We start from the raw sequence: 15,674 nt of genomic DNA, 5'->3' as shown, positions 1-15,674 counted from the left end.
AAAAAAGTTGATAAACGCTGTAAGAAATGGGTCTGCAGAGAGAATTTCGCCGCGATCCCAACCACGGACGTAACGGCTCCACGGCTCGGTCCATTTCGTTCCGGGTACGGTTGACATCATGCGTACCCGGAAGAATCAAATGGACAATGACGTATCTCCAACGAGGCGTTTTGGGGAGGTATTTTCTGTGTTAGAGTTTTACTCGCTACAGGGTGTACTTTGAGGGTTTGTGACTCTGCAGACCGTTTACATGCATAAAAACCTTCATAACACACAAGGGGACGGGTAATAACCGGAAAAGCATGACATGGGACCTTTTAAAATACAAGAGATAGTTCCTGATTACTAATACAAAGATAAGAGTGTTACCTGTTGTGTACATGTCCCCCGTGTTGGAGTTGGTGAGGAAAGGCAGGAAGTCATCAGCATGGCCCCTCATGAACTCAGCAGTGCGAGACCGCAGTTCTTTCATACTCATGGTTATCTCAGGCTAAAATTAAACAGAACAAACTATGTACTTTGTGTATGAGCTTTGGTAATAACACATGCATAAACTTTTGTCAAAGTCACGTTTCTGATTAGGTATTCAAACTTCAGCCACAGCAGTAATATTCCTATAACAATGAGTACCTTTGTTCGCTGGGCCAGCTGATCCTCGATGGCACGGTACATGCAGTGGCCATCAGAGGAGATCTCCTTGATCTGAAGCTGTTTGGTGGCGAGTTTCTGAGCCAGCTTCAGCCCCTCCTGGTGCCTCACACCCTGCAGGTTCAGCACCTCGGCCTCTGCTATCCTGCTCTCTCTCTCCTTCTCCTGCGCTGCCTTCTTGTCCTGGAGGGGATCATTTTTAGATAAAATGCATTTAATTAGTACTCAAACATTTTTAATAGGAAAGCAAACAGACTGCTTAGAAAATGACCAATTATAAAGGAAATGCTTAGGAATAACGTGCTATATAACATTTGTTGACTATTCAAAGTGTTGTGTTTTGTGGATTTTAGTAATAAGGATGATGGATTGCAAGCCTGAGGATTTCTTCAACAGCACACTATGGCGCATGTCCACTACAGCGCGGAGCGCGGTTTTAGTGGCGCATTTCCAATACAGCGCAAAGCTCGCTTTAAGCCATTTTTGGTTGCGTTTCCACTTAGTGTAGTTCCGGCTAGCGGGTACTATTTCACAGTTTTTCTGGCCCCATAAAATTGAGGTTCTTTCCGGGCCAACAACCAGGCTGAGTCGGGCTGAGTATGCTAAACTAGAGAGAGAATCGCTGGCAAGGGGGCTACAACCAAATGAACATATTTGACCGTGATTTAAATTGTAATACACGTTTCAAAAATGATGCCGAAGTAACAACATACTGATACCGGTTAGTAAAAACCATGAATTAATGCTTTGACAAGTCTGCAGACAGACGGCAGGCAAAAAACCTTTTAAAATGCGTGTTTTCTAAAAGGAGATCGGCTAAGCTAACGCAGTATATGCTCAACCTCCGACCGTCCACACTCACAACAACGGCCTATACAGACATAAATAAACCAGCGACTGTGTTCGCCATGACACAGACAGTCTGTGGTTTGTACTTGTTAAACTTTTGTCTAGTTTCTGAACAGATATGAGGAGCTGTGAGCTTGAGTGCTAACAGCTAAAGGCTGATGTTGTTTGTCTGTGTTTCTCATTGAAGATTACGTCACGGCTCCGCCTACACTGCGTTACTATAGTTACTGCCCCAGCTACTAAACTGTAATGGAAACCCAGCATAAAGTGAGCCAGTCCCAACAAGGCCTAACTATACCATACTAAGCCGAGCGAGGCCCTGCAATGGAAATGTGCCATAAATGACAGTTAAAGGTCTGTAGACATTAGCAAACAACACTTAAAGAGCCTGTGACACGAGTTTCCCCCATCATCCAAACCCATCAATTTGAGTAAATATTGTCCCCTTGAAAACCGTTACTGAACTGATTTTGGATATTTGTACTTTGATAACCATTAATCTGCCCTTCAATGTTGACAATTTTCTAGATCTTCTCGGGGATTCTTCAAGTCCCGCCAAATTATGGGTGACGTCAATGCGGGCACAGCGCTCCAGCTGCACCGTTCAGGATCCCAGCATCTGCATGTAAACGCACGATGGGGCACACAGCAGCAAGCTCAGACAGCGATGCCAGTTTAATTTTGAACGTGTCTGAGAGCTCATATGAGGCTGAAGGATCGGTTTATTTTGTATCTGTTAGAAGTTTAGGAATTAGGTGCGTCAATATGGGCGATCATACGGTCATGTAGCCAGTGGTGGACTGGGACTAAAAATCAGCCCAGGACTCACGACCGGCCCACTTCGGTACCACTAGTAAATTGTCAACGGGGGGAGTGGGGGATGTGCGAGTGACTTATCCGACCGGCCCACTTCGGTACCGGCCCATCGGGATTCGTCCCGATGGCCAGTCCGCCACTGCACCCAGCCCGGCCCACGTAAACTGTCAACGGGGGGAGCCTCGCTGCGGGGAAACGGTGGACCTAGTGTCCCAATCGGAGTGGGAATAATAATAATAATAATAATAATAATAATAATAATAATAATCCGTGCATTTTATCCATTAATTTCCCCAACATTGTGGTAAAAAAAAACACACGTTTAATCCATGTTGGTGTACTACTACAACCAGTGGTGTAGTGGGGATGTTTTTACTGGGTGGACGGGGTGGTGGGTGGACGGGAGACAATATGGACGCGCTCGTGAACTGTCAACGGGGGGGGCTTGGGGACCTCTGTGTCGCCTGTCAGCGCAATTTACATGATGCCGTTTAGACAATATAATAATAAAGGGCGGTGCCGGCTGTCAGCGAACCGATCCGGCTTTTCTGCGCGACTATCACTCAAATGCGGGACATAGTCTCAATGTGTGGGACGCGGGACAAATAATAAAAATGCTGTGTGTGCAGTCCCGCACAGTGCGGGACACCTGGTCACCCTACAAACACAGTTCTGCCCCTCACACACACACGCTTCAAATCAAGTTGCATAAATGCTTGAGCTAAATTTTTATTATAATTACTGTGAAATCTGCCTATTATGTTTTCGTCATTAATACAACAAACACACACGTGCAACTGATAACACTGGCAATGATTTTAGATGTATTAGACTATTAAAAAAAGAAATCATGCTTCAAATAAGTGGGGGTACGGTGTACAACGCCCACTACACCACTGACTGCAACTACAAAAAACTAAGGTTTGTTTTCTCATCAGGAAATGCAGACCGGCTCAAACAAAAGATTTTTAAATCATCATCCTCACGATCATTTAATGTATCATATGTTCGCCGAATTGACATGAAAGCACTAATAAATGTAGTTTCATCCACTTGAGTTTACAACTACAAAAATAATCGATTTGTTTTTATATCACATCCGACGGGAGGAAATTCAGCAGCTCTCACCACGATCATTTATGTATGTTCGCCGAATTCACATGAAAGCACTGACAAATATGAATAAACTGTAGTCAACTTCATTAAAACCTTATTAACGTGCCTAAACTCAGTAATTCACCATTTCTACGCATGACAACACACTTTGTCCGTGTTTGGCTCTCTCGCCGCACAGTGAAGCGTTCCCGCATTGACGTCACTTCCGGCTTCCCCCAAAACCTCAAAATGAGTCGAAGGAATTTTCCCGCGATGTTCGAAATTATTGATATTTATCGGAACGGTATCGCTTTTTCTTTTTTAAACTGACGGTTCGAGATTACTAGTAGCCCACTATTTCATTGCACAACAGTTGTTGGGTTCGTGTCACAGGCTCTTTAACAATGTCTTAAAGTGCACCTATCATGCTATTGTTAGGCATATATTATGTGTCTCAGATATAAATATATAAAAACATGTGTATGATGTGTTTTTCTCAAAATACAAACAGATCATGCATTTTAGACATCCCTCATACCTAGGGTTGGGAACCGAAACTCGGTTCCAGATGAGAACCGATAAGAAAATGATGGGAACCGGGTACCCCTACAAAATACACAATTGTGGTTCTGCTTAACGGTAGACCCTGTATTCCACCGGGTCCGTCTGTGCCGCGGCGACCCGGTGGAATGGGGCGGACTGGCCATCTGTGTGTTCTGGAGAATCACAGAACGGCGGGTCGTCAGCGGGCTGTTGACGGCCGGCTCGGTTCGCTGACGGCCGCCACCGCCCTTAATCTTTTTAACGGCATCATGTAAGTTGCGCTGAGAGGCGACAGAGGTCCACAGGCTCCCCCCGCCCTCCCGTAGACAGTTCACGAGCTCAGTCACTTCATAACACCAAAGATGGATCGCGGTAAACGCTCTAAAGTGTGGCTCCACTACACTAAAAAATAAAAAGACAAGGCACAGTGTAATGCCTGTGGCAAGTTAATAGCTTGCCACAGGCATAGCTCAGTTAAAATAAAGCACAGGTATTGTGTAATACATTTGTATTGCATGTATTTTTTTAATTTGTAAAAATGTGAGTTAAAGCTTAAAAGAATAAAGATATTTTTGTTATCTTTTTGTTTCGTTTTACCTCTTTCTTTTATAATTTTGGAATCGAAACGGGGAATCGTTAGCTTGAAAAACATAAAGAGGAGGCGGAGCTAATGCCTGATCAGAATACTACCGGAGGTAAAGTTATATTCTGCTGTGATAAAGCGCCGTCCTGTTCTAAACCACATCAAGGATTATTTCTGGAACAGTATGGAGCTCAAATGCTTTTTCTCTTGCGGGTTTACCACAAGGTGAGTACCTTTTTTTATTTCCTGCTTTTTAAACACATGTGCTCTCCAGTACAGGTTAGCTCTGAGTGTTAGCAATGCTTGCTAATGTAAACAAATACCATATTACGTCCAAAACACGTCAGGCATTGTTTCTGATAGCAACTCTCTCTGGGTCCACCATCCGAAATTACGTCATATCGGCAGCAAATCTGTATCCGCTCGTTGGACCCCCCCGTTTTTAAAAGATGTGTGTACAGAGGAAAAGAGAAAGGGATTTATTTTCTGACGCTGCGAGTTCCCCGACACACCGGGGACACATATTTATGTATAAAAGACCTCAAGAAGTGCATTTGGCATGATAGGTCCCCTTTAAAACTTATATGGAACCTGTATCTTACCCTTCTCTTCTGGGCCTTTGTTAGACGTGGCTGTGTGGCCTCTTCTTCTTCTTCTTCTTCTTCTTCTGCTGCTGCTGCTGCTGCTGCTGCTGCTTCTGCTTCTTTTCCACCCTCCATCTTCATGGTCTCCACTCCATTTAACACGTCTTCCACCTTGTAAGATTGAGCAAGGAAAGCTTACTTTCCACATTGACGTTTATCTAATACCTATACTTCATGTGAGAATGAACAATGAGATACCAATAAAAAAAGATGTGTGTTCATATTTGCTTGTACCTTGGTGTCAATTGAAGATTTGAGTTGACTTAATTCCTGAGAGATACCAATAAAAAAAGATGTGTGTTCATATTTGCTTGTACCTTGGTGTCAATTGAAGATTTGAGTTGACTTAATTCCTCCTCATGTTTATTGTTCAGGTCAGCCTCTAATTTTGCAATCTCTTCAGTCATCTGTTTCCTCCTTTTCTTGTCATTTTTGGGGATGGCATTTTTCATGCTCTGGATTTTAGCTAAAATGAAAAACAAGAAAGATCAACAAATCAATAATACAGCGTGTGCACACTCAATGCAGAATAGATCTATTATGTGTTCCTGAATGTTGTTTGGAAAAGAGGGGGGGGGGATCAATTACATAGCTGGGACCCTCACAGATGGCATTAACCTGTCTCAATGTTGGTTTAGTAGTTAGAGGAAATTAAAACATATATCATAACATATATCTTAAAGCCATAAATCATATGTGACAGGAAACTGTTTCTCCACCTCTCTCTGAGTTAAAATAATTTAGCCTACATTCTACTCAAGCCATTCCCAAATGTGTTGTGTCAAAACTTCTATTTTGCCTTTAACAAAGTATTCAAATCTTGTTTTGACATCAGTGATGGAGTTTCAATGACTGTCATAAGAAGCTTGTAAGTTTCAGACTTCTGGGTTCTGTGCAAAACTCAGTTTTCTGTCTATTCACTGACAAAACACTAAACCTTCAATCACTGTGTGCCACTAGTTAAAAAGCAAAACGCACAAACAGACACACAAATACCTAAGAATAATAACACAGGCGTTACCATAGTTTTTTTTTATCTTGTGACAACATTTCTGACTACTCCATGGTTTGCTAGTATCTAGATCGTGCCAGACTCTCAGAACACAAACAACACATGAGGTGCACTGCAGACAAGCTGACAGTGAACTAAAGACACTTAATATTAACTACCTTGCATATCTTTCTTCTCCTTGCGGTGCTGCTTGGCCAGATGCTCCTCTGGTGTCTCCTCTATCTCCTCCATTGCTGATGCTGCTCAGACTGTTCAGGGCAAGCTATATGGAAATTAAAACTGTTCGATACAGTATTATGATGTTTGTGTCATAAAATAGGCCCCATTACTAACGCGATATATACATATATGCTCCACAATAAATGAAATGTGCTCATATGGCCTTAACCGGAAGAGACAAGGATTCAGGGCGGGGCTTATTTCTTCTTCTTTGAAATAAACTCCTTCTTTCTTTGCTACAGCGCCTCCTCTTAGCTTGTCATTACACTGCAGTCATCTCCCGTCATAGCAATAGTAGCCATGTATGTAATGGTGCCTACTGTATCTCTTTATTTAAATCATCATTAGCATTTGCATAAATATTTGTGTAACCAATGTGATGTGAGAGAACACATCCTGCATACAGTATGAGGGACCTGTATTTGGTCATTCTCTTTTTTTAGCTTATGCTTATACAGTTTTTACAAAAGTTTCGTTTCACTTCCCCCTTGTTGTCTTTGTTGCTCATACATCACATCACGCTTTCCTTCATTTTTTAATAACTATTTCCCAATCTTTGTTATGATCACCCCAATGAGTAGAAAAGGTAATTCAATAGGCTATATACAATTATGACCCTTGACCTCACAATAGCTTTTTTACACAGCTTTTCAAAATTTGATAATACACTATTTTAACACACACAATAACTCTATCAACTATTCATTAATGAACACGGTTTTATGAAACCTATACAGTGATACAATTTCAGGCTATTGCAAATAGCAAATAATGTGAGCTTTTGTGATAATTTTCTCCTCCAGTGTTTGAGCCACATGCTTAAAGGTCCCATGTCATGCTTTTCCGGTTATTACCCGTCCCCTTGTGTGTTATGAAGGTTTTATGCATGTAAACGGTCTGCAAAGTGACAAACCCTCAAAGTACACCCTGTAGCGAGTACAACTCTAACACAGAAAATACCTGTCTATGCTGCTCCAGAACGCCTCGTTGGAGATTTATCTTTTTCTTTTGTTTTCTTCCTGGGTACAGTGACATGCTCATACCCAAATAGACCCATTGGTCCAAATGGACCAATCCGTGGAGCCGTTACGTCAGAGGAGCCGTAACGTTAAGTCACACACACACACACACACACACACACACACACACACACACACACACACACACACACACACACACACATACACACACACACACACACACACACACACACACACACACACACACTCAATCTTTTCTCAGCTGCAGCTCCGCCGATTTCTCCTCCCTGAGACGACGGGACGCGGCGAGGTGAGTCTGTGTGTGAGCACACACACACAAACTCCCAGCCAGGCTGCGGGTGTCTGTGTGTGTGCTCGGGCTGGTTTCGGGCTGGGTTTCGCTGTGTCTCGCTGTCTCGCAGACGGCCACTGGTATGAGAAACCAATGTGAGTTTGGAAAATTGCACAATATAAATCTATTTTAGTATACCTCAACAATGGAATTATGATCAGTAGAAATGGCCATGACATGGGACCTTTAAATCTACTGTATGCTTATTACATTTGTAAATCTGCTCCTTTCAATCTTATCTTAAATTCATCTTTAGGCTAATCAAATGTGTCTGAAAACCAGTTTTGGTAACTGGGAACGTTTCTCAGAGGGTCTTTGTAGGTTTCATTAAAATAACCATCTGGCAACTTTCCCAAAATGTTTATTGCAAGAAATATAGCCAAACCTTTATGCATGCAACCTGTTTGCTAGGATGTTTCTGTTTTCTCAAACTATTTATTTTAATAGTTTTGCCTGTTCTTGTGAAATACTGGATACCTCTACCTCTCAAGGCCTTTGATGAGTGATTGCATCTGAAATATAAAAGTAATTCTCTTTTTGAACTGTTTGCAGCTCTGTGTGATAGGGTTAAAAAAAATTGAAAACAGGCCAAAAGGTAACTTCCTATAAGTTCAGTTTCATGGTTACTTTATTATTTAAAAAAAATAACAAACCTTAGTGTTATCTAAATTAATTACCAATCAAGTGAATATTTCAATAGTGTCTGTTACTAGAAGTTGCAGCACTATTCAAAGATTAAAATACTTTATTGTCATATCCACAGTAGCTACTGCTACAGTGTAGTTATGGCAATGAAAATCCATCGTCCCAGGCGCCTTCAACAATGCAACATAAATATATAAAATAATACAAAATATTGCTAAAAGAAACAGAATAGAAGAATAGAGCATAATAACTATTTATGTTATGTTATGTTGTGTTATGTTATGTTATGTTATGTTATGTTAAGCTGAAAACTCCTTCCTGGAGGGCAGCGTGCTCGTGCTGTGTGACGTGGCACGGGGGGCGGAAGAGCTTGTTTGTGTTTTGGTTCTGAGGGGAGTTGCGAGAAGAAAGAAAGGAGGAGACGTGACGGGATTGTTGAAACTGTTTTCTTGGTTCACAGTGTCCCGGGTTCCGTGTGTAAATACTGCATCAGTGGTATTTAAATTTAAAAACATCGTCTGGCTCTCAGGTAGAGTACTTGACATGAATCGGCAAGTTGTGGTTTCCAGCTGGCTGACTGGCTAACGCTCACGGGGGACTCACGTTAGCTTGTGCTACTGCCTGTAGCTAGTATCGGTGATGTTTGATAGCTAAGGGAATGCAGACATACAGGCCTTTTTATACGTCTTACTGGGTCCAGCTTTTCCTATTTGTTGTTGATATGTTGTCATTAGTAAGTGGCCAGTAATGTCTGGTATAGCAAGCTGAATGACAGGCTTACAGTTGACTTTGTGACAGCTAACAGCTAAATGGGTGTTATCAGGTCAGACAGTGGGTGGAATGCTAACAATGCTAACAAGCTAATGTCAATGTTTGTTAATTGGGGGTTGGCTACTCCCCATTAAATAACTTAGTCAGCCAATAAAACATTTCAGTTTCTTGTCGTTCATGACAATACAACGACTGGCCTGTTATGCAATCGTATTTTTGTATTTATTTGAAAGTTGACCCTGTCGTTTTAGGTGCTTTTCTGAAAGTGGCTGGGAGGCTAAAGTTGCTAGTCAGTTAAAGAGCTGTGTTAGGCTAAAAACAAGTACGCTAACTAGCTAGTGAACGAAAACGGATACATGACTACAGCTATTATAAGCAAGTGTGTTTACAGTCAACTAACGACGGTCACAAATGTCGAACATTGCAGTGCGCAGCGTTTGTTGACAGTCCCTGTCTTGAGTACACGCAGTTAGTTTTTCACCCAGGTGTGTCTTAGCATAATTGCTTTCTTCTTGCTTCATCACTTGTCAAATGTGTTTGGAAAACAAATAATAAATGCTTGATTTCATATCCTCTGAAGCGAAACTTAATAATAACGTTAATGGGCTTTCTGTCCTAGATCATGTTATTTTCAATGTATTGAGTTTTTTTTTGGTATGTTGACAAATTAATTTGACATGTGTGTGAACCACCTGTCACTATGTTGATATCAATTTAGCGTTGCCTCTGATTTTGCACCAAAACTTAAGGTTTAGCATAAACAGGCTTAAACTATGGCTTCAGACCTCACCATAGAGGCCGTGAACACCTCTCCAATATCATCAACAATGTCTAAGATGTGCTTTACAGAGGGGCTTTTTGGTAGATCCATTGTATGTTATTGCTTATTTATCTTTTACCTGGTTAAGGGAGTTAATGTGACGTGGACGGTTAAGTCATAATAGTGTTTTTTGCGGTCAGGGATAAGATTCCAGAGACAAATTCTCCCTGCAAACCAGATATAGACTGGGATTATGTTCTAACAACACCCATCTCTTGTTAAATGAGTCAGCAAGTTTAATCCTAAATAAGTTACTAAACTATTCATGAATGCTTGGCATGTATCCATACAGAGGTTCTTGCAGTCAAGACACTCAAGAAATGCGTGTGGGTGAAATCTTGTGAAAACTCGTGAAACTCCTCCGGTTCTTAACAAGGCTTCCTTTGCTTAATGTTCTCTTCGCCTTTTTTATAATTGCATTCATAAAGGCAAGGCATGCTTATGGGGTTGTCTGTCAGGTAGAACCAGACAGAACTATCCTAACTTTCTCCAATTAGGGATCATGCTGGCTGGTGTTTCTTATGATACTCAATACATAATACTAAATTAATATATTAGAAAAATATGAATTACGGACTAAACCAATAATCATCCAACTGATGTATAGTTATATGTTCCCAAATAAAGGCCTCCCTAATAATTAATTCCAATAGTTTAACCAGTCTATCTATTGATTTAACTCTAGTTTGTATGATTGTTGTCATTTACTTGTTTGGTTTGTTGCCCTTGATGTTCTTTTCTCACTATTGTTTCCTGCTTTTGGACAGTCTTGTTATTTTAAGTTCCATCACCTGCAACAGCAGAGGACTCAATGTTTTCGAGTGTTATGGTTGTCTGTCCATTTGTCCCTCCCATTTAATTGTTATCCCAATGCAATATCTCAGATGGGAATTAGAAATACGTGACCTGATCTTTCTAACATCTCACATAGAAGTGTTTAGCAGTACAATAAATGTTAGCAGTTTTGTTTATTTTGAGCCAAGTTCCACACATGTTCCTTACTCATTGATATCTCTTTTCTTGCATGTTGAAGTAGAAGTCCTCCTTGTGAGGTTTGGCACACAGGACAGCGGGGGATCTGACTTGGTCATGGCCAATCGGGGAGGAGCTACGAGACCCAACGGACCCAATGCAGGGAACAAGATCTGTCAGTTTAAGCTGGTGCTGTTGGGGGAGTCAGCCGTGGGGAAGTCCAGCTTAGTGCTCCGATTCGTTAAAGGGCAATTCCATGAATTCCAGGAGAGCACGATAGGAGGTCAGCTTCATATCAACACACTATGTCTCAATATCTGCTAGTCGGTTGTAACTCAATTATGTGAGATTGATGACAGTCTTTCATCTAGCTCATTTGGTGCTTTGCTATTGTAATGACAGCGCCTTAAAAAGAAACATTTTAAAAGTAAAAAAAAAACATAATTGTAGAAGTTAACTGTTTGTAAATTAGCGCTTGAATTAAGCCACAAGTGTCATCTATAGAAATACATTGCGGCAAAAGTGGAAAAAATTTAATATTTTGGTCTTGCAAAATGTACAATTCTTGTTTTCATATATTTATGAATTATATTGTTTCCATGGCGTTATAAAGTAGTGTTGTTCTGCTGTCAATATTGATTATCTAATGCTTATTCACCCCTTTGCTTATCCTTTTCTTTCAGCTGCCTTTCTCACCCAGACAGTGTGTCTAGATGACACAACGGTGAAGTTTGAAATCTGGGACACTGCCGGTCAGGAGCGTTACCACAGTTTGGCCCCCATGTATTACAGAGGAGCACAAGCCGCCATCGTGGTCTACGACATCACAAACGAGGCAAGTTGATTCCCCCCTGGATAAGTTCTTTACACAGTTTTCCAACATTGTACTCTCACTTAACGTTGGAGAGATGAGCATAATGCTGCCCTCGAGATTAAATGTCAGATTTCTTCTGGAGTATACATCAAGTTGAAGTGCGGTTGATTGCCAATGTGAAAATGTGATTTTTAATGGAAATATCTATTGAACTTACTGATCACATGAATGAAATGACAGATAACACAATATGTTCTATTTGTAGGAGTCCTTTGCACGGGCTAAGAACTGGGTGAAGGAGCTGCAAAGACAAGCCAGCCCTAACATAGTCATCGCTCTGTCAGGCAACAAGGCCGACCTGGCCACCAAGAGAGCTGTCGACTTCCAGGTCAGAGCAAACAAACAAACAAACAAACTGTGTTGTACAGTTGGCATTAGCTTTGAGTTTCTTGGAAATACTGAGGGGTGTACCATGAAGTGAAATTAGGGTTATAGTCGTACTTATGTTCAGATTTTCAGACTGAAAGCACCTTTGTCTAATCAACCCCATTTTAACATAGCGTTATTCTATTGTCAGTAGTCAATATATGGGTCAATACATTATATTTAAATGTTTTATATATAATAGCACAAGTACGGTTGATGCAATCTGTCTATGTTGTGCTATAGAAAAGGCAAATAATGCCCCTTTATTGGGAACGTGCACAGAGCCTGATGATCAAAGCCTCTGTTAACAGAGCAGATAATCACTGTTGTTGTTCCCAATGTCTCTGTATGGAGTCTCAAGCTCTCTCCAGCCAGATAAGGCTACTATACATTTTTGATAGTTTGTGGTACACCCCCCTAATCTCCTACTTCTCTAGATATCTATATTTTGTCTCAATTTTCTTTTATGTTATTGTAAGTCGCTTTGGATAAAAGCGTCAGCTAAATGTAATGTAATGTATCCAAGACCCACACAAGTGATTTATTCCATCTAATTGTTTTAATTGTTTTTAAAAACTTGCATGTGTACTCATGGTCTTTACACTATGTTGACAGGATGCCCAATCCTACGCAGATGACAACAGCTTACTTTTCATGGAGACGTCGGCCAAGACATCTATGAATGTGAACGAGATATTTATGGCTATTGGTGGGTAATTCTTGAAACGTATAGATTTTGATAAATAGATTATTTTGAGTTATAGAACATATACCACTGCACCCTGCAGATAAAAAGTTGCAGTTTATTTTGTTATTAAGTATAGTTTTGCTTTTCCCTTAAGCCAAGAGATTGCCGAAGAGTGAGCCCCAGGCTGCGGGGGCTAACAGTGGGCGGAGCCGGGTGGTGGACCTGACACCTGCGCCGCCGGCCAAGGCTCCGTGCTGCAGTACCTAACGTGAAGACCCCCGCCCTCCAACCACCTGTAGAGCAGTAACTAATGCGGCCGATGTCCTGAATGCCACCGCAGTTACTAATGCAATGTGGTGTACTCTTATCCCTCTTCCTGCAAAACAAGAAAATATACCCTGTGCCCCCCCTTTCTTTTTGCAGTAACGAACTCAATGCCATTACACTGATCTCTTCACACGGCCACGCCTCTTTTCCTCCATCACGGTTCCGCTGCTACCCGATTATGCCTCATAACCAATCTTTTTCTTCTTTTCCGCCATCCAGCTTGTTACATCTATCAATTATTATTGATAGATTAACGATAGCAGATATTAGAGATGTTAGTGCACCCCGCCTTCCATATCCTTTCTTCTCATTAAGAGGAAGTGGTTACTTCCCTATTATGGGATAGCTTAAGACTTTACTACTGCATTTCTTATTCTGGTCTTCTGTTTTTGTTCTTTTTGATAATCTTGTTACTTATTATTGTCAAAAGGATGGATGCACAAAACTACCTATATGGCCTAAAATAGAAACATTAAAACAATTAGTCTGCAGCAGCACAGAAATAAAGGTCCATCATAGAAGAGGAGGGTACTATCGTGATCTGAGAGAGAGGAAAGGCCTGTGTTTTCCAGGTCCTTTCCCCTACTTAACCTAAAGTAGCACTAGTGTATATTTCTCTAAAGCTCCATTCTGGGGCCATGCCTGCTTCTAGCTGTCCATAGTGGCATTGTGCAATGTTTCACAGTATTTACTCTGTGACTTGAGTGTCTGCAAGGACCAATGCAGCACAATAAAAAAAGAAAACCCTGCTCCACACAGCTTTCTCCACAACAAGGCGCAGGGGCCTTTGAGGTCACAATCTCCTGATGCAGTGTCCGTTGATACATCTTGTGCAGACCATCTCTTTGTGGTTATCCTCGGGTCTCTTGGTTTCTGCCTTGGATGGTTTTGTTTATGCAGATTACCTATTCTACTGTGTTAATGTTGTCGGACCGCTGCTAGGTTTGCACCTGTTAAAAGCAAAAGGTGATGGTAGAGGGTTGGGAGTTGCAATATCTAAGGCTGCTTCATAATCACCAGTTTGAATCATAAATATTAGCCATCTTCTCCTGTTTAGGAAATTCTTTAGAAACATTTGTGCGTCACAGTGTGTACAAACTAGGTCTGGGCTGGCTGGCAGATGACAGATTTCATCCATTGACTCACTCACACGTGCCCGTTTGTGTGTGTTTGTGTGAGGTTTGAACACATTTGCACATGAACACACACATTACGTTGACTTCCTCCCTCTGAACTGTGTCAGACATAAACATAACTGTACATAAACACACACACACTCTGTTACACCTGTCCCTCACCTGTGTTGAGCACACTTTTTTCCCCCCTGTCCCGACCCCACACTTGACATTGTTACATACAGCGACACATGCACACACGCACATATACATACATGTGGTCAATAACTCTTTTTCCAGGTCTTACTCATGCCTTGCACTAATGATGCTCATTACTATATCTTGTCATAATTACAGCCAGTGTGATATAAATATATATATAAAAATATAAATATATAAATAATATACTGTAAATAGGGTGTTGCAGTGTAGTCTACTTTTTTTCGATTTACCAGTGACAGGACTAATGCTTGCTAGGGAGAAAATCTATCTAAAAAACTGTACAGTTAGCAGAAAATAACAGCTAAAATCTGGGTTTAGAGTTTGGTTGCTGTTACTTTTTTCACACAAATGGTTAAATTATAATCAGTGGTGGTCTTTATAAATGTATTTAGTGTTATTGACAAAAAAGGAAATTGCATTTATTTAGATGTCTGTCTTGTACCCTTTTTCTCAAAAAAAAAAAAATAATATCCAAATATTTTGGTTTATATTTTTAACATTATCTCTCACAAATTCACTAATCTCGTTTTTAGTGGTATCAGGCTACTTGTCCACATTTCTCCCTGTAAGTAGATCTGAACTTCCAGAAACGCTGGTTGTAAAAGCTCCAGAGAAGGCAGAACTAATACAAAACAGTTTGATTAACCAACTGTCTGCCTTTTTAACATCTCAGTAGTCTTGTGAAGATATTGTAGGAAACGTGTAACAACTATCAGCTGGCACGATGGTCATTCATAAATAAATGAATTAAAACATAAGGATGTAAATTGTATGTTTTTTTTTCATTAACACTTAATTGCACCTGAGAACCTTTAAATGCAAGCATTTTACAGTACTGTTATGTAATGACCAAATAAATACTGAAATCAATTTGATCATTTATTATTGTCATCAGACTTTGTGTGTGTCGAACTCCCCCCCCCACCCCCAAAAGAAACACGTCATGTTAGTTATTTTATAGGTTATGACATACAGTTTAACTCTCATCATACCCTTATTCCCTCATTCCCTACCCATATAGGTCGTTTTAATGTTCTATTAATATAGGGTTTTTCTATTAATTTGACTACTTCCTGTATGCAAGCCTTGAATAAACACGGTTCACTAGTCACTGTGTGCACAGATAAGGTTCA

At 40.7% G+C, this 15,674-nt stretch overlaps 2 protein-coding genes across 6 annotated transcripts in view; one reads left to right on the top strand and one right to left on the bottom strand.

Moving 5' to 3' along the window:
* The window catches only part of otud6b (OTU deubiquitinase 6B), a 7,989-nt gene extending 1,379 nt beyond the window's left edge, over positions 1-6,610 (bottom strand). The window contains exons 1-5 of one of the 2 annotated variants that reach the window (XM_079655770.1): positions 6,349-6,610; positions 5,496-5,644; positions 5,137-5,289; positions 631-831; positions 370-490 (exon numbers count right to left, since the gene is read on the bottom strand). In XM_079655770.1, the coding sequence (XP_079511896.1) occupies positions 370-490; positions 631-831; positions 5,137-5,289; positions 5,496-5,644; positions 6,349-6,421 (697 nt within the window). In that variant the 5' untranslated portion in view covers positions 6,422-6,610. Of the gene's footprint in view, positions 1-369; positions 491-630; positions 832-5,136; positions 5,290-5,412; positions 5,445-5,495; positions 5,645-6,348 lie in introns of those variants that run through there. The other variant, XM_079655771.1, reaches the window with a different exon arrangement.
* Positions 6,611-8,742: 2,132 nt separating this feature from the next.
* LOC307021406 (ras-related protein Rab-5A-like) lies at positions 8,743-15,421 on the top strand. 4 transcript variants are annotated; one of them, XM_079653511.1, is made up of 6 exons: positions 8,743-8,881; positions 11,014-11,232; positions 11,633-11,784; positions 12,029-12,151; positions 12,805-12,898; positions 13,032-15,421. In XM_079653511.1, the coding sequence occupies exons 2-6, from the start codon at positions 11,067-11,069 to the stop codon at positions 13,142-13,144; spliced, it is 648 nt and encodes a 215-aa protein (XP_079509637.1). In that variant the 5' UTR covers positions 8,743-8,881; positions 11,014-11,066; the 3' UTR covers positions 13,145-15,421. The 4 variants fall into 4 exon arrangements, with proteins under 4 accessions (XP_079509637.1, XP_079509636.1, XP_079509635.1 ...); XM_079653510.1 differs by having other exon boundaries at positions 8,748-8,915; positions 11,011-11,232; XM_079653509.1 differs by having other exon boundaries at positions 8,749-8,915.
* Positions 15,422-15,674: the final 253 nt, after the last annotated feature.

This window comes from Notothenia rossii, assembly GCF_949606895.1.
Source record: "Notothenia rossii genome assembly, chromosome: 10".
Taxonomy (NCBI): domain Eukaryota; kingdom Metazoa; phylum Chordata; class Actinopteri; order Perciformes; family Nototheniidae; genus Notothenia; species Notothenia rossii.
This window is presented reverse-complemented; position numbering and strand designations above follow the sequence as displayed.